Consider the following 19,388-nt stretch of genomic DNA (forward strand, 5'->3'; position numbering starts at 1 on the left):
AATTGATGAATTCATTGATATTTTGGGAGATGCAGTATACCTCTCCGATTGATTTAACAAAAGGATAATGGCAGGTTCCCATTATCCTTCAGATAAACCAAAAACAGATTTTTCTACTCCCCTTTTCAGTTTAAAGTCCTACCTCTTGGTTTGCACGGAGCTCCAGCTACCTTTTAAAGGTTAACGACTAAGTCCTCCGAACCTCTGCTTCCTTCTGTGGGGCTTACATTGATGATATTATTATACACAGTAAATCATGGAGAGAACATATGTACCATCTTTATTTAGTCACTAGACCCTCAAGGGAAGCAGGACTCACAGCCAATCCAAAGAAATGTCACCTGGCGTGATCAGCAGTCAAATATCTTGAATTTCTCGTGGGTAATGGCTTGTTGCAACCTCAAACTGAAAAAGTTAAGGCAGTCAAGGAAACCCCAAGACAAAGAAAGATCTAAGAGCCTTTTTGGGTTTAGTATGATATTATGGATGTTTTGTCCCTAAATGTTCATCTATGATGTCTTGTCTTAATGATAAACTCAAAAATACTGAGCCACAGAAAATCAAATGGAAGGAGGATGATCAATGGTGTTTTGATAAGTTTAAGCATATTCTATATAGTGAGCCTGTGTTTAAAATGGCAGATTTCAATAAGGAATTTTTTTAATGAACTTATGCCTCACATATTGGGTTAGGTGCAGTTCTTTCACAAAGTCATGATGGCATAGAACATCCTATCCTCTGTATAAGTCGAAAGTTGTTTACCCGGGAGAAACATTATGCCACTCTTGGGCTTGAAGCTTGGCCATTAAATGGGCGGTGACTAACCTTAGATATTATCTAACTGGTAGGAAATTCTGACTTGTTACAGACCATGACTCTTAAAAATGGTTAAGCCTTAGCAAAGATACTAATGCAAGTGTCATGTGCTGGTTTCTTCATTAATAACCCTATTGTTTAATAATGGAACATCAGAAAGGAAAATAGCAGGGGAATGTAGATTTCCTTTCCCGGTTCCCAATAAAGGCTGCAAAAATCAACATCAGGGTAAAGGTATTTGATGAATCCTGCAGATTCATCTCTGATTCCCTGGTGGTGGTCTCCTTCCGCATGGCCAGGGAAAGGCAGCCGCTACCTGATCCTGACCCTGGAGGAGGTGTCGGGAGGGAGGGAGGGAGGGAGAAGATGACTACTGGAGGAAGTGGTGACTCCGACAGGAGAGACACAGTATTCTACCCCTTTCTGTGAGGAGGAAACCCTAATTCCAGAGTCTTTTATGGCATATTGTTGTGTAACATCAGATGTTTTTGGAAATTGTATTTTAAATGCAACTGTTCAACAATGTGACTTAAAATCAGTTGAAATGTCCTGGACTTCAAGTCCCAGAAAGCCTCAGGTACTGCGACGAGGAAGAGGATAAAGGAGCCCTCAAGGAGGAAGTGTGATGCTAAGAGTAATGTGAAGTCTAGCTGTCACAAACCTAATCGGCTGCGCAGGACATTTAAAGCCATGGATCACCTCCAGCAAAAGAAGATTGGAGAAAGGCTGCAGAGTATGCTGACCGGGAAGCGAGGCCGGTGGCAGAGGCAATCCCATGCAAAAGACCCATGGAGAGAAGAGGAGACGTCTGCCAGCAGCAGATTGGCAGTGTTCGGGAGCTGAGAGGAGGATCTCTGGTGACGCTGATGTGAGCGGTGTACAGCGGGGCCCAGCGAGACGCAATCTTGCACAGCTGCACTGGTTTTGGCAGCAAAGGACTTCTAAGCCAACGCGGGAACCAAATGAGATTCTGTCGAGAAGTGGTAGCAGGCCCCACGTAAACTCCTCCCAGCAGCCACATGGTGAACTGTTGAGTCAGCCTAAAAGCGTAGGGTGCCCCGGGACATGCGAATCTGCTAAAAAGTGAGTACTGGCCAAATATAACTGAAAAGAGAAGTGAGCATGGCTGAAGGCTGTGGACACTAGCCATGACGGAACACCATAGCTACTGCCCCTTAATGTGTTATAATAAACAGGGGGATGGCCGAAGGGCGTGGCCACTAGCCATGGATGAAGGCCATGGCTAGTGGCCCTTGAATGTGGTCAAATATATAGTGGGCATGGCCGAAGGCCATGGCTAGTGTCCGGTTACTTTTGTAAAATATACATGTGGTCACAGCTAAAGGTTGTGGCCACTGGCCGTAGCCGAAGGCCATGGCTAGTGGCCCCTTAATGTCTTAAACCATACAGTAGGCACGGCCAAAGGCAGTGGGCACTGGCCATATCCGGTTAGTGTTGTAATCTAATCAGAGATTACATCAGTGATGTCATAGCTGATGTAATTAGTGATGTCATCAGTGATGTCATCCTTGTGGTCATAGGCTGCATAACAGAGGGCACGAAGTTAAGGTGGCTTTAACTGAATTTCAGAGGTTTTGTTGCGTTTCGTTCTCAGCTTAACGTTCCTGCAACTAAAGTTTTTACCTTGAATGTATGTATATATTTTGAAGGTTTGTGAATCTGGTACACCCCTTTTTGTCACTGCTGTGACAGGTATGATACCTGTTAACGTGTTTCATTTGTGACAAGTAATCATTTAACACCAATAAGGAATGTTCCGTTCTCCCGCCTTTATAATGATGAGCACATTCCGTCCTTTGTCGTACTGCATTTAATGGTCGTCAGATTTCCATTCCATGTGTAATTATTAATTTTGCAGCCTAATCTTTCCAGAGACCGGGGAGGGGGGCTGAGATGGGGTGGGGGAGAACGAGGGTGCTGGTCTGTGGAGTGTGGGAGTTGGAAGGGATGCTGGTCTTTGTGGAGTCGGTGGAGAACATGCTCTGTGCTTTGTGCGTGCTGTTCAGCGTATCCTGCGCTTTATGCCATGGGTATCTTAGTTTGTGCATTTGTAATGCTTTTTTGGTACTGTGCATTAAACACCGAGCATGCTTGTTATAAGCTGTGTGCCATTCTTGTGGATTAGGATCGGAGGTTCCTGCGCTTAGCATGCAATGACCGCAGGGAGGAATATGGAAACAGAAAGCCAGGGTGGGGCAAGAGTGAAAAAAGAGATGGGGCAAAGAAAGAAAGAAGGGAGGAGGAGGGCTGAGTACATGAATGAAAGGCTGTAGCTGGATGGAAGAGAAATAAAGCTCAGAGGGATGGAAGCACAGAGGCAGGGAAAGGGGGAGAGCGGTATATGATGCAAGGTGTGAGCTAGGAGGGGAAAGAAAGAAGCTATAGAGGCAGGACTGAAGGCTGAGGGGAAGTAATCATTAACACATTTTTCTTTTAAAGTAGTGTTCTTCCTTGAGTGAAAGTGGCGAAATATGTTAAAAAAAATTGTAATTAAAATATTGAATTACGGTGGTGAAATATGTAACTTGTGCACATTGAAATTACAGGAGGCGTTTGGCTTTGCAGTAAAGTTCTCTTCCCCTGCCCCCACAGGCTGGCGTGCCATGGTTCGTGGCTGAGCTAAGCCTTTATTTTTTTTTTAAATGTGCAAAACATACCATTATTTTAATTTTAATGTAAAAATAAAAAAAGGTTTGGTTTAGCCATTAACCAGGGGACGCAAGCCTCTGTGGTGGATGTGTAACCACAAGGCCAAACCCATCTTGTAGTTGGAGTATGTACAAGTGACGTATTCAAACACCATCATTTATTATTGTAATAAAAAAAAGTTACATATTTCAGTATGTTTTGCCGTGACACTGTCATTAAAAGAAAAATAATGTCAGTGTCGATCCAAAACATACTTAAATATGTAACTTTTTCACTTATTTCCCCAGAGGCTCGGAGTGGAGCCCCGCTGACATGCCTGGATGGTTCATTCTCTTGCATTTACCTAAAAGTGCAGCTAATCTGTGTATACGATGGTGTGTTAAACTGCTAAATAAATAATTACTCATGGAATCATTTTCGGCTCTGTTGGGAATGCATCTGCAGAATTGTCCTGTCCATTCCAGCCCATTTTCAGCATCCTTCGTGCCAAAACTTACCGGCGGCGAAACGTTCGTGCGCCGAACTGGGTACACCAAAATGGGCGCACCGAAATGTCCGCTGTGCCAAAGCGGTCATGCCGAATTGGCCCGCGTCGAACTGGCAGCGTCAATACATCCTTCTCTGTGAAAATCTGCATAGATTCATATGCTTTGTATAGGCTGCCATGCAGTTGTTGGGGCAGAGTATTGCATCTTGTGTTTTCAAATTCGAAAAGGGGCGTGCCACACTATCCCTTCACTGCATGTGCAGGTACCCAGGATGCTTCACGTATTAACATTGTCAGATTGTATTTTCCACCATTTAGGTTGGTCGCAAAACACAAGAGTCTCTGTTATTTGATGAAACAATCATAGCTGTTGAGGTTGAGAACTAGATTTCAACATTTAACATCGTCAGTGGTTGGCACAGACATCACGTCGAAAGGCGATGCAGTAGGGGGAGTTGGAGAGGGTAAACAGACATACTTTAGTCCCTTTCATTTAGAGCATGACTTTACACACGACTACTTTTTACACTAACATGTGTAATTGTAGCTTGCCTGCTATCTTGCCATCCAATGGAGAATAATGATTAAAAAATGTTCCATTGTGCAACACCAGATTCCCTTGGAAGGACCAGCACCAGGTGTGCAATTGTTATCTTCCAAGTGATCACGACGACTCTCGGTGTAAAGGTTGTATGTTTTTTTAAGCCGAGAACCCATAAGGAGAATTGAACAAAATAGTGAGGAGCGGACGCAATGCAGCAGGAAAGAGGTTGGGAGATTCTACTGCAACTGCAGAAGACTTCAAGGCTGAAGTAGTAGGCATCTGCTTTGAGAGTGATGCCGAAGAGCAGGAATTGGATAAAGCATCAAACATTTCCCTGCAGCTGGCCCCCAGCTCCATAGCGTAGACGTCAGGTCGAGCTATGGAGACAACGCCTAGTGTCCAAAAGGCTGTTCATGCCAAGCCAAAAAACGAAATCTGACATGTCCCGAGTTAAACATACATTATATAAATTAGTTCTGACACAGAAACAAAAAATATCCAGGCACACAGTTTCGATGCCAAAACCGGAAGCCGAACATGGCTTGGGATCACAGAAACACAGAACAACATTAAAATACTCAACACAGGCGTCAAAAGGTAAAACCAATACAGATGAATGCCGTTTGAATCAGAGTGGAGAAAAATCAGTATCGAAAGACGTTTCAATGTCTAAATAAAACGTCGATCTCGATGTCCGTAGCAGGAAAAAGAAATTCCATCTCACCATCTTTAGAAGGTAAAGGAACATCCAGGCAAAAGGGAACTCTATGATCTGCAATGCAGAAGAAGGGTTCTGTTTCTTCATCAGATTCAGAATTGGAAGAAGAGGAAGGGTTACCTAAAAAAAATCAACCCACCAACAGACACCTCAAAGTAAACCTTGGTCAGGGGAAAGTTTTGCTAGCATTTTAGCGACGATGCAATCCTCCATGGAGTTTTGTTATAAACTCCCTAAAAAGAAAACGGGGGATACCTTAGTCAAATCCATTGTAGGTCAAAAGGGGAAAATAAGCCCTGAACAGGTTGAACATGTCATGCATGAGCAAGAAGATAAAATTGAAGAGGACTTGTATTCAGATGATGAAATTGTGATAGATGAGGACAATATTGATGCGGATGATTGTACATTACCATGGCCTGACATAGCAGAACCACCCACTACTTCCTCACCTACGGAAGATAAGGTTCTATATGCTGATCTACTTATAGGAGCAGCAACTAGATTTGATATGCTGAAGAGCCAGAGGAAGACACTCAAAGATATTTTAAAGGAAATCAATCTCTTAATCCTGTTACTTAAAAGTATACTAAAAAGGATTACACCTTCGCTACTTAACCCAGTACAGACTGAGGCAGAAACCCACACACACAGGAAAAAATATAAGGCAGCAACTAGTGATCCACTCTACATAAGAGGACACTTAAAAGTAAACTCTCTTATATCAACCACAATTCAAAAGAGGTGAATAACTCCAATATAAACTAACAAATACCCCTCTGACGAAGAAAGCAAGAAAGTATACGCTTTCGATAAAAAGATAGTTATATCAGCAGTTCACAAGGTCAGAACTGCAAACGCTACTGCCCTTATAGCAAGATATAGCCGGAATTGAACGAGATAGAGCACTTTGCAGATAAAGTGGCTGAACCTCTCAAATTAGCCAGGATTAATGTAATTACAGAAGGGAAAAATTAAACCAATGCCATCATTAAATAGTCTAGATATGGCAGACACAACCTGAAGGTTGGTGTCTGGATCAACTGTCATTAAAAGACATGCTTGGCACTGGGGTCATGCTTCAAAGCCAAAACACAGGCAAATGTATTTGATAAGTCAGTAGAAGAAGGCCATTGGTTTGGAACGCCTGTTAATAATGCTCTAGCAAAAGCTGAAAAAAGAACAGGAGACTAATAAAAGTCTATTAAAAGTCTAGGGCAGATAACTAGGATGACATTCCAAGAAAGGGGGTCTTCTGCTGGGAGATGGTCTTGTCGGGCCCAGCCATGTAATCACCCAGCAGGCCATTCAAATTTCCCAGGTGGTATCCCAGTTGCCAGACTTCCTTTATGCAAAGAACAGGAGGATATGCAGGTATTTGACAACTTCATAGAGGTAGGGCATATGTAGAGGGCAGGCCTCGGGGGCCAAAAATTACTGCTCAGCGATAGTCCCCTCCCATGTGTGGATGTATATGAGTTGTCCTCGCATGGCTGTGGACTAACTTCTGAGAAGTAGGTTTTAGGCACATTCAGACAAGTGTATTGCATCGGACTACTGTCCAAACCGTGCAGTCTCCTGCAGAGAGGAAGAGCAGTACCTCAAGAAAATCTAAAGATTCTACAAAAAGGCATTCATCTTAAAAGGAGCGATAGAACACGTGCTAATGGAACAGGTAAACACAGGAATTTACTCTGTTTATTCTATAGTTCCCAAAAAAGATGAAATCATGAGACCAATATTAGACCTAAGACTGGCAAGCAAATATGTAAAATTGCAAAAATTCAGAATGATAACCCTGCAGGAGGTCATCCCTCTCCTAAAAGGAAGAGTCACAAGACTGCATTGGATATGAAAGATGCATACTTTCATATTTCAATGTTTTTCCTCTGATTCAAAATATAAAACGAGCATTACCAATTCAAGGTGCTCCTTTTTGGAATTTCCTCGGCACTACATGTATTTACAGAGGTGATCACTACAAAACTCCACAAAAAGACCTGGCTGAGGTGAGTGTGCCCCCAGATGCCCCACAACGCTTCCAAACACTGTAAAAGTGTTTAAAATGGAAACGTTTGTGCACTCGGCGCTGCAGCCCCCTGCCCTTCCTCCTCCCCCCCTTCCCCAGCCCAATCCCGCCTCCCAACCCTCCCCCTGCACCATGATTGGTGTCCTGGCCCATATTTTGTAAAAAAAAAAAAAAAAAAAAAGGAAAACAAACTCCCGGTGCGTGGCGTCCTCGCCAGCACCTTCACTCCACAAAAAGACCCGGCTGAGGTGAGTGTGCCCCTAGATGCCCCACAACGCTTCCAAACACTGTAAAAGTGTTTAAAATGGAAACGTTTGCGCACTCGGCGCTGCAGCCCCCTTCCTCCTTATCCCCCCTTCCCCAGCCCAATCCTCCCCCTGCACCATGATTGATGTCTTGGCCACATATCATGAACCCTCCCAGGGCAGCCCTCTGCCCGGCAGCCCCTGTGGCTAAGGGCCCCAAGGCCAAGGGCGGCTCCAACATTGGCGGTTCCAAGATGTGTCTGCAGGTGTCAGCAGGGGAAGCCAGTGAAGCCAGAAGTCAACAGACACCAACAAAAACTGTGAGTGTGGCATGGGTGGGGATTGGAGCAATTACTCCACTCCAGAAAACCATTGCCACTCTATCTTACCTCCCAATGACATAGAGAGCCATAATATTAGCATGCCCACACTTAGATAGAATTGTAAATATTAGCCTGTGTCGCATCTAGATGGAATTGTGAATATTAGCATGTCCACACTTAGATAGAATTGTGAACATTAGCCTGCGTCACATCTAGATGGAATTGTGAATATTAGCATGTCCACACTTAGACAGATTGGTAAATATTAGCATGTCCACACTTAGATAGAATTGTGAACATTATCCTGCGTCGCATCTAGATGGAGTTGTGAATGCTAGCACGTCCACACTTGGATAGAATTGTGAATATTGGCATGTCCACGGTTGGAAAGAATTGTGGACATTAGCCTGCGTCGCATCTGGATAGAATGGGAACATTAGCCGGCGTCGCATCTAGATAGGTTTTTGATTGAAGGATAGCATGCCCGTGCCCAGATGAAACTTGAAGGTTAGCATGTACCACACTTAGAACTGGGAACACCAGCCTGCGCCGCTCCTGGATAGGATTGTGAATGTTAGCACCCCCACACCTAGATAGAACTCTGAACATTGGCCTGCGGCACTTCTAGATAAGACTGTGAAGGCCAACAAGTGCCACACTTAGAGAAAACTGTGATTGTTAGCATGCTAAAGGTCCTGTAACCCACTAACCAATATAACCTCAAACTTTGCATACTTATCTCACTCAAAAACTCACACAACCATCTCTCGCACCACAAGCCGCACGCACTTCACAACACTGCAACAACACATAAGCCGGAGCAACAGCACACGCGGACTGACACCGATCCAATACCTGCACCAAAGCTCAGTATCTGGTATATACCGAGCTGAAGCTGCCAACAGAACACCACTCCTCTCACTATCCTACTCCCTCTTCACCTTACTAACCCTTCCCACCTTATCGTTTACAGATCCGCCAGAGTGCCTGGGGACCAATTCCGTTGGTGACGGTGCGCGGTACAAATACCTTTAACATTTAACATTAACATCACAGTCGTTGCTGCACATATACGCTGCAAGGCCATCACAGTGTATACCTACCTGAACGATTGACTAATAATAGGAAAGGATGCACAGGAATGCCTACTACACCTGCAACAGACGGTATTTGCATAAAATGTAGAGAAAAAATAATGCATGAGAGAATATGCCGAATCCGGCAGTCTAAAAAAAAAAACGAAAACCCAAAATGTCCAAGAATGGGACTGGGGGTTGCCGAGGTATCATGCATTTTTATAATACCCCATGCATGCATCAAGATGCGCCCAATACACTCAAAGGACAGGCCAGTGGGATGATATAGCGATATTCCCACAATCAGCAAACAAAAGCCTTCATTAGTGACCTACTACTCTGTCAGCACAAATAACAATAACAGATGCATCTCTAACAGGCTGGGGTGCATATTGCCAACAGCTTACTGCGCAGGGAAGTTGGTTAAAGATGCAAATAAACAACCACATAAATTGACTGGAACTTCTAGCAATCTAAATGGCATTAAACTCATTCCAATGAAAATGAAAGAACATCCTCATACAAACAGACCACACAATCGCAATGTTTTACATCAACAAACAGGGCGGCACACACTAAGAAACTGTCCATTATAGCACCAAACATTTGACACGGGTGCATACAACGAAACATGTCCATCCAAGCAGAGCATGTTCCAGGGGAACACAGCTGTCTAGAAGACACCCGACGCAGAGTTCTAATAATCCAACACAAGTGGGAGCTCCACACCAATCCACTGAGACAGATTTTTGCAATATGGGGACACCATCAGTCGATCTGTTTGTAACAAGCGAAAACACCCCAAAAACTTCTCATCCAGGTCCCCACAACCAGGGTCCCTAGGTAATGCACTATGGATGAGATGGTATGGGGTATTTGTATATGCTTTTTTTCCCCAACACAGCTAATTCGCAAGATAATTCACAAGTTACATCAAGAGAAAGTAACAATCATTTTCATCAAAATAATGTCAGCAAGACAACTGTGGTAATCACACCTACTAAACAAAGTTTCTCTGCCCACCAATCAAACTCCATACAATCCATGATCAGTTTACTCAGAACCACAAGCAAATACGTCATCCAAACCCACAGACAAGCAATTTAGCAGCCTGGCCACTGAAGTCATAGAATGTGGCTGTTCACATTTACCCACATGATGTATGGATATATTGCACGAAGCAAGAATGCCAAACACCAGACACTGCTATGTCAACAAGTGGAAAATATTTGTAATGAGGTGTAGGAAAAAAACAATCAATTCAATTGATTTCTCAGCTGCAGATGTGGATTTTGGAATTATCTACCTTATGCTTATTCGACGCAGGACTAGATTACAACTCACTGAAAGTACATCTAGTAGTTTTAGCAGCTTACACCACATCACAACCAAGGATATCTTGGTGGAAGGTACCAGTAGTTAAAGCCTTCATGGAAGGAATTGAGAGCATCTATCCTCCAGTGGCTTATCCCCAACCAGGATGGGATCTAAACAGGATGAGATCTACTTTTGAACTGATGGACAAAGCACCTTTAAAAGAACATTCTTGTAAAGTAACCTTCCTTACTGCAATCATGTCAATTCTGAGGAATTTGTGAGCTACAAGCCTGCCATAGGTTGAACCATTTGTAAAAATAGAACACACATAAGATTTTCACCTAAATTAATTTCAAAATTCTGTGTCAATCAATTGAGCTCCCAGCTTTCCTCCAAATTCCACATAGTAGAGGAGAAAGAGAATTTCAGTCGCTTGACATTTGCCGAGTGGTAATGTGCCCCCTAGCCAACACTAAGTAACTTAAAAAAACAGACCAATTTTTTATTTCAATGGCAACAGAGAGAGGGAGATGCAGTTATTAAAGCAACCATTGCTAGATGCAATGTATGTTGTATTAAAATGTGATATTCGAGGGGATTGGGTCCTCCGACGTATTCCATATCTATGACGGTAATCACCACAGCTGTGCTGCTTCGGAAAATCTTCGGCTCCTGCGTCGATGACGTCGATACGCCGCCCTGGAGGACCTCCTCCGACAGCCGACGTCACTGGATGTTATAGGTAGGACGCACGACGCCCGTAGCCTCAGTTCAGTTTTTTCTGCGAACGCGTTTGCTTCGTGAATATCGGTACGCCTCGACTCTTTGGAGTTTCTGTTGTTCATCTCGGTTCTTCGAACCTGTTCGTTTGTGAAGTTATTCTTCGTGAAGATGTCTACCTCGTCTTAAACCCCGCGTCCAGGCTTTAAGAAATGCGGGGACTGTGGGTCCAAGATGTCGGTGACGGACTCGCACAACGCCTGCCTCTGGTGCCTCAGGGAGGCCCATGACACAGATGACTGTGTCGACTGCCAGTCGCTCACGTCCAAAGCCTTGCATGAGCGCAAGAAGAAGTTGTCGGTAGGTAAGGTGTCCAAGCCCTGGAAGTCGAGGTCTGCGGGGCTTTCGACGGATGATTCGAGAGGCGACTCTCCGCGTCATCGTCAGAAGTCCAGTGGGTCTCGGTCCCGGAGTCGGTCTCGCCACTCCTCTGCCTCTTCGAGGCACTCTCGGAAGCGTCGTCATCGGTCGCCTTCCCTGTCCTCATCCGAGGACTCCGCCCGTCGGCGGGTCGCTTAACCCACCAAGCATGCGACACCGGAGGAATGGGCTTCCTTCGGGAAGAAAATGTTGGCGATTCTCGAATCGCAAGGCACTGGTCCGTCCGTGCCTCCGAGTGGGGTCGGTCGTGATCAGCCGAGAGACACCGCTCGCACACCTTCGAGCTCGGTGGTCGTCACGATTCGCGGGAAAGGTCCCGCTCGGACAAGGGGAATCGGTCTCAGCATGCCCGGTCCAGGTCCTGGTCCTCGACGCGCTCGAGACCGAGTGAGCCTGTGAAGTCTCCGAGGAAGACATCGACGCCTGTGGCGCCGAGGTCATCGACGGACTCTCTCGAGGCTCCGCCTCCTGAGGAATTCGTGGATGCCGTCGGCGCCCAGGATGTCGAGGGACACGCTCCGGGCTCCGCCCTCGAGGCCTGTGTCGACGCCGTTGATGCTGTCGGCGCCGCGTCTGGCGTTGACGCCGATTCACTCGATGCCCTCTATGCCTTTCGGGCTGTGTCGACGGGGGTACCCCATGGCTCAGGGGAACCACCTAGAAAGGCTCTGGCCAAGGTCAAGCATGGCTTTGGTTCCAGTTCTGCGCCTTCTTTCCACCATCTGGAATTCATTTCAGAGGTGGGTGAGGGCTCTGATGATGGCATGGTGCCTGACACGGTGCCTGGCGAGATTCTCTCGGGCCATAGCCAGTTTGAGGACCTGAGGCAGTCCCTACATGATGCTAGTGGGCTGGACACCTCTCCGGAGGTGGAGTTTTGTAGGCCTGAGCCTGGCACTCATGCCGATTCTTCGTACCGGCGCCTTATGTCACGGGTCACCGAGTACTTAGGATGGTCTGCTCCCCCAGGGGAGTTTGTTCAGGATGACCATACGGATATCCTCGACATTGGTCCACCAACTGACCCGGTACTGCCTTTCCATATGGCTCTGCAAAGAAGGGTGGCGGCGGCTTGGACTGCTCTGGAGAGTCTCCCGGCAGTGAGTTAGTCTTTGCCGCGAAAATACCGCCCAGCCAGTAGTGACCCCTGCCACTTGTCCAAGCACCCTACTCCGGAGAGTTTGGTGGTGCAGGCGGCTACGACCCTGGCAAAGCAGGCGTCGAACCCTACCATCCCTCCTGATAGGGACGACAAGGGTTTTGACGGCTGGGCGAAGAAAGTGTTTTCTGCAGGGGGTATGGCGTTTCAGGCGGCCAACTCCATTTGTGCCTTGTCTCGTTTCACGCACACTCTGTGGAACTGTTTCCTTGGCGGCTGTAGATATTCTCGAAGGGGATGAACGGGATGGTTTCCTTGCCATGGTTCAGGATGGCTAGGATGCTATGTGTGAGGCCGTTCAGTCGGGTTTGGACATGGCAGATTGCGTCAGCCAGTCCATGGCAGCGAGCACCGTGATACGCAGGTTTGCCAGTTGCGGAAGTCGGGGTTTGCTCCTGATGTGCAGGCCCGGCTCCTCAACATGCCCTTTGACGGGGAACATCTTTTTGGCAGCAAGGCTGACGAGAGCCTTGAGAGGTTGCAGACCTCAAAAGCTGCAGCAAACTCGTTGGGCGCTGCAGTTCGACAACCTCCGCCTTTTCGTCCTAGGGGACAGCAATGGAGGGGAGGTTCCTTTCGTTATTACTCATCCTTTGGTAAAGCGAGAGGAGCTGCCAGTCAAAGGGGCCACTGTAGGAGTGCTAGAGGTGGAAAACAAAGTACTTGAGGTGCCAAGGCCGCTCTGGCCGTTGCCTCTTTGCCCTCAGGCAATGCTGTAGCCGCTTCAGCTCAGTCATGAGGCCATGTCCCATGGTTCGCCGGTTGGGGGAAGGCTGGCGCAGCATCTTGCAGAGTGGCGTGCCATTACTTCAGATGTGTGGGTTCTGCAGATCATAACCCACGGCTACTGTCTTCCTTTCCGGCAGAAGCCTCAAGACAATCCACTGGGGAATCTCTCTTTGAAGAGTCCGGATCCGCTCCTTGCGCAGGAAATTCAATCCCTGCTGGAGAAAGGCGCCATAGAACTGGTGCCTGTAGCCGAGAGGAACAAGGGATGGTATTCCCCTTATTTTTGTGATTTCCAAGAAAGACGGGGGATTGAGACCCATCATGGACTTGTGCGGTTTGAGCAAACTCCTCTGGAAGGACAAGTTCAAGATGGTTACTCCCTCTCAAGTCCTCCAGGCCCTTCAACTTCAGGACTGGTTGGTGTCTCTCGACCTCAAGGACGCTTATTTTCATGTGCCGATCCATCCAAAGCACAAGAAGTACCTGAGGTTTGCGGTTGGCGACTCGCACTTTCAGTTTCGGGTCCTGCCGTCCGGATTGACCTCCGCCCGAGGGTCTTCACCAAACTCATGGTAGTGGTGGCAGCGCACCTCAGGAAAGGGGGGATTCACGTCTACCCCTACCTGGACGATTGGTTGATCAGGGCGCGCTCTCCCGAGCAAGTCCTGGATCATCTGTTAGTCACCTGCCACTCCCTCCACAAGCTGGGCTTCTCCCTCAACTTAAAGAAGTCCCATTTGACACCAACTCAGAGGCTCCAGTACATCGGAGCGGTGCTCGACACGTCCCTGGGGCAGTGTTTTCCTCCCCAGGCGAGGGCTCATCACATTCAGCAGATGGTGCACAAGTCCCAGCGTTCGAGTTCTTGAGACTGCTCGGCCTCATGGCATCCTGCATTCTTCTGGTGCCAGAGGCCAGGTTGTGGATGAGATCTTTGCAATGGGCACTCAAGCTCCAGTGGTCTCAGTCCTCCGGCAGGATGTCAGACCCTGTTCAGGTGCCGTCTTCGGTCGCCCAGGACCTTCTGTGGTGGGCCGACAAAGGCAATCTGATGAGGGTGGGCTCCATTTTGGCTGCCCTGGCCGGAGGTGACGATCGTGACGGACGCATCCCATACGGGATGGGGAGCTCATGCCAACGAGTTGACAGTCAGCGGTCGTTGGTCTCCGTCGGAGTCCAGACTCAATATCAATCTGTTGGAGCTGAGGGCCGTCAGGCTAGCCCTGAAGGCTTTTCTGCCAACTGTGCGTGGAAAAATGTCCTGATCCTGACGGACAACACGGTGGCCATGCAATACCACAACAAAAAGGAGGGGGCAGGGTCACTTCCTCTTTGCAGGGAAGCGATGCAGCTCTGGTTCTGGGCAATCCAGCAGGAAGTTTCGATCTCGGCAGTTCATCTGGCAGGAGACAAAAACGAGACGGCGGATGCTCTGAGCAGGCAGAGCGCGATCTCTCATGAGTGGGAGTTGACTCAGGAGATTCTTCTGGAGATCTTTGACCTTTGGGGGACCCCTCAAGTGGATCTCTTCGCCTCCAGTGTCAACCGGAAGTGCGAGAGGTTCTGCTCGCGGGAATTTCCTCCAAACGGAGCCTTAGGAGACACGTTCGTGGTGGAGTGGTCATTCCCACTGCTGTAAGTGTTTCTTCCAGTCCCCATCATCCCGCAAGTACTGCGGAGGTTACGGAGGTTCAGTTCCCGAATGATCCTCATTGCTCCGGCGTGGGCCCAGAGGACGTGGTACCCGGACCTTCTCGACTTGTCCATCTGCCCTCCACGTAGTCCTCTCTACCGAGACAATCTGCTCTCACGGGAGGGGAGTCAGGTTCTCCATCCAGAGGTCAGGTCCCTCAACCTTCACGCTTGGTTTCTGAAAGGTTGAGGAATAAGGATTGGGACCTCCCTGAAGACGTGATGGAGGGGTTGCTTTCGGCCAGAAGGCCTGCAACAAAGTCCCTGTACCGTTGCCGTTGGAGAAAGTTCTGCGACTGGTGCAGGGTTAAGAATGTGGTTCCTTTTGCATGTGACATTCCCATGGTTCTGTCTTTTTTGCTTTATTTGGCCCACAGGGGCCTTCAAGTGGGTACCATTAAAGGTTACCTGGTGGCGCTGTCCATATTTATGCGCTCGTCTGAAGAGTGTTCCTATTTTAAAATTCCTTTAATTTCTCAGTTCCTGAAAGGGCTCTCTAATGTGTTCCCTCCGTCACCTTTCCAGGTGCCCGGTTGGGATTTGAACCTTGCTCTCAAGTTTCTGATGAGTGCTCCGTTTGAGCCTTTGCATTCATGCCCTTTGAGACTGTTAACTCTGAAAACTGTATTTTTAGTTGTGGTCACTTCCACTCGCAGAGTGAGTGAGTTACAGGCACTTTCAGTTAAGCCACCCTTCACTGTGTTTCATAAGGACAGGGTTGTCCTTAGTGTTCGTCCTTCTTTTCTTCCGAAGGTGGTGTCGGAATTTTATTTAGGCCAGAAGGTTGTTCTTCCGGCATTTTATCCTCCTCCACATCCTGGTAAGCAAGAGGAGAGGCTCCACAGGCTTGATCCTAGGAGAGCGTTAAGCTTTTATATTTCACGCATGCCCCGGGTCAGAGTGGATGAGCAGCTATTTATTGGTTACGCTGGAAAGCGTTTGGGACAGGCTGTGACGAAACAGACTGTCTCGCTGGATTATTTTGGCTATCTCTGAGTGTTACCGCTTGGCGGGTATGGACCCACCGGTCGGCTTACGGACCCATTCTACCAGGGGTATGGCTGCCTCTGCTGCCCTGCAGAGGGGTGTTCCTATTCGCAACATCTGTGATGCAGCCACCTGGGCTTTGGTACATACTTTTGTACATCAATATTCCCTCGATTCCATCCGGGGGCAGGATCTGGCCTTTGGCAAGGCGGTCCTTTACTCCGCAATTTGATTGGCCATGCTAAATTTCTGTTTTCTAAATTCTTTTCCCACCTCCTTGCATTGGTACTGCTTTGGGAGTCTGTCATAGATATGGAATACGTCAGGAGGACCCAATCCCCTCGAAGAACAAGTTACTCTCTTACCTGATAACGTTCTTTCGATGGGATGGTCCGACGACGTATTCCATATCGCTCCCTCCCTACCTTCCCCGCTACAGAATTTCTTATGCAATTGCAGCTTACGTTTCCGCAAGGCTTTGTGTGTTTGACTGGCAGAAGACTGGTGGCACACGTTCTAGGGGAAAAAACTACAACTGAGGCTACGGGCGTCGTGCGTCCTACTTATAACATCCAGTGATGTCGGCCGTCAGAGGAGGTCCTCGAGGGCGGCGTATCGACGTCATTAACGCAGGACGCAGACGCCGAAGATTTTCCAAAGCAGCACAGCTGTGGTGATTACTGTCAGCGATATGGAATACGTCGTGGGACCATCCCATCGAAAGAACGTTACCAGGTAAGAGAGTAACTTGTTCTTCTCCTGCAAACAAAACACTTCCGATTACCCCTAGAGCCCATTAAACTAGGGGTACGGGAGAAACCTTACTTTCCTTGCTAATGTACCATTGGGAGCCATTTGCAAAGTAGCAATATGGAGTTGAATACACACATTTACACAATACTATTGTGTTGAGACACAAACAAGAGCAGATTCTCAGGTCGGGCAAGCTATTTTAAAACATTTATTTACAACTGCTCCTCCAACTCTCCCACCACCATCAACAAATACTCCTTGCTAATCTATGCACATAATGTGAATCTAAGCAGACTCACAAGCCTCAGAAGGCAAATATGACTTGCAAGTAATTTTCTTTTTTTCTGGCTTCTATCTGCTTAGACTCACAAGCACCAGCCCTTCCTCCCCAAATGGGAGCAAAAGGGGCATATAAATAGTAGTTTTTTATAACACTGTGTCTCCTACAATGTCCGAAAACAAACAATCTGGCGATGTTGACGCATGAAGCATAATGGTTACCCGTACACGTAGAGTAGGGATAGTGTTGCAGATACGTCCCTGTCAGCACCCTTTTTGAGAATTCTAAAAACGCAAGATGATGTAATACTCTGCACCAACCATAAGATGGCGGAATATGCAAAGCCTGTGATTCCAAGCAGATCCAAGCCACAGAAAGATTACTGGTAAGTAATATTTGCCATATGTATGGTAAAGGGTGTGGCAGTTGAAGGTTTGGAAAGCGAAGTGAGGCATGAAGGAGGAGCGGGGTAGGGGGAAGCCCATAACAGAATAACAGAAAAAATAAGGGTTTTAGATCATGCTTGTTGAAGTGTCGACAACTATACGACCAAAATGAGGTTGGTGTAACCACATGAAACTTCTTGATCTATTCTTGTCAGCGACGTGCAACCTATCCGCCCCACATAATACATTTTCCAGAGTGTATCCTCATTCAAATATGGTTAGATTAAGATTTGGTTTTGATACTTCGTCTTACTATGTGTTTCAGGATGAATTGCACACCAGCCACGGGGAGAAATTTGAAGATGCTGTCAATGTTGCAACCAAATCCTCTCAACTAGTGGCTGTGGGAGTGAACTGCAGCCCTCCTAACTTAATAAGCCATCTTCTGAAATCTGCCAACAGAACTACTCATCTTGCTATTCCCTGGATCGCTTATCCTAACCGAGGAGGAGTCTGGGACCTCCATGCCGGGTGAGTTTGTACATTTTATTTATTGATCTTTATTCCTTAATTGATGATTTTCAAGGCAGACCACACCACCGGATAGCCTCTTCAGAGGGCCAGAGATCCTAAACATCTTTTCTATACGTTCTCATTGTTTTCTAGCATGTTTTAAATTCGTTAGTAGGATTATGCATCCATCTAGCTGTCTATTTTTCTCATTCACCCTTTCTCACTGTTGCATGCTTTTTCAATTTTTGTGAATAGATCTATCTTGTTTAATCTTTTTGCTGATGTCACCTGCTTTCTTATCCACTGTTCTGTAAATATGTGTTGATGGATGGCAAGTATTTGATGGGAGCCTGAGGGCCCCCAGGGAGGTGTGGTTAGTTCCAAATTACACCCATCCTTTTAGGGCCTCTGTGAAAGGTCAAGGTGCATGGAACAAACATGCAAATACTTAGCATGGCAAATGCTATATTAACAGTGCTTGTGTTAACAGCCTGAATTTAGAGTGGGGGCATCATCCATAGGGTGGTGGGGGGGGGGTGTAGCCTATGTCTTAACTGTGCCAGCCACTTTGGTTTTATCTGCAGAAAGTCTCTGGGATCCACAAGCCTCCCCCAAAGAGTGCTGTAGGTATGCACTCTGAATATTACCCACCTCCTAGGTAGAGGGCATTCAGTGTGCACCTGCAGGCGAATTTGGCTGTGTGCAAGGTTCAGAAATACTGTACTTGAGATTTACATTTATACATGTTGCTTTTCATCTGCAATTTCTCCAACATATCTCTGCTTTATTTTGGTTCCAGTTTATCTCCGATACTCACCTGAAAGAGCTTTCAGAAATGGTTTTAGCATTTCACCACATGGAAGCTCCCTGTCATTCAACAAGGGTTGAGGCACCCGCGCTTTTATGCACTGGCCCTGGTTATAAACTACTGTGTGACATACAGTCATGTAGAGCACACTGGCATTCAGGCATTGGTCTTCCTCTGTGCCAACAATGGTTGTGGGGTTGAACACCTACTCCATGAAAGATAGGGACCAGGGTTCAAATCTGATATGCAATACATCGGCTGGGTGACCCCTTAATCAAATGGGTCACAGTGTTTCAATCCCTCCACCATTGTGCTAGTGAATGTGTTCACTAAATAGTACCCTTAACACCGGAGCCATTTATTTGATTTATTCCCTGTTTATTAGTGGATTTGGTTTTTTTATACTCTCATTTTTTATCTGTGTGGGAAACAAGGGTCGGATGCAGATGACTGTTCAGCATTTAATTGCTTATTGTTTATCATATCTTGAGGAGATGGGGGTATCCCAGCCTTGTAAAAACCAGTCGTACCAGGCTTGGTAATTATTTTTTTAAATTTCAAATTTTATGTTGGCATTTAGATGGTATGAACATCAGATATTTCCATGTAACACAGTTGAACAAAAATCCACCGTAAAACCATTAACACAGATTAAAATCAGGAACTATATAGAGGCCTTCTAAAAACAAAGTGCA

At 46.7% G+C, this 19,388-nt stretch overlaps 1 protein-coding gene across 2 annotated transcripts in view; it reads left to right on the forward strand.

The window, feature by feature from the left end:
• Positions 1-19,388, forward strand: part of LOC138526383 (homocysteine S-methyltransferase-like) — a 421,515-nt gene that overhangs the window by 237,179 nt on the left and 164,948 nt on the right. For both annotated transcript variants that reach the window (XM_069637059.1, XM_069637057.1), the window contains exon 6: positions 17,698-17,903. In XM_069637059.1, coding sequence (XP_069493160.1) covers positions 17,698-17,903 — 206 coding nt within the window. The remainder of the gene's footprint in view (positions 1-17,697; positions 17,904-19,388) is intronic.

This window comes from Ambystoma mexicanum, chromosome 7p (genome assembly GCF_040938575.1).
Source record: "Ambystoma mexicanum isolate Mex_15411 chromosome 7p, UKY_AmexF1_1, whole genome shotgun sequence".
Lineage (NCBI taxonomy): Eukaryota > Metazoa > Chordata > Amphibia > Caudata > Ambystomatidae > Ambystoma > Ambystoma mexicanum.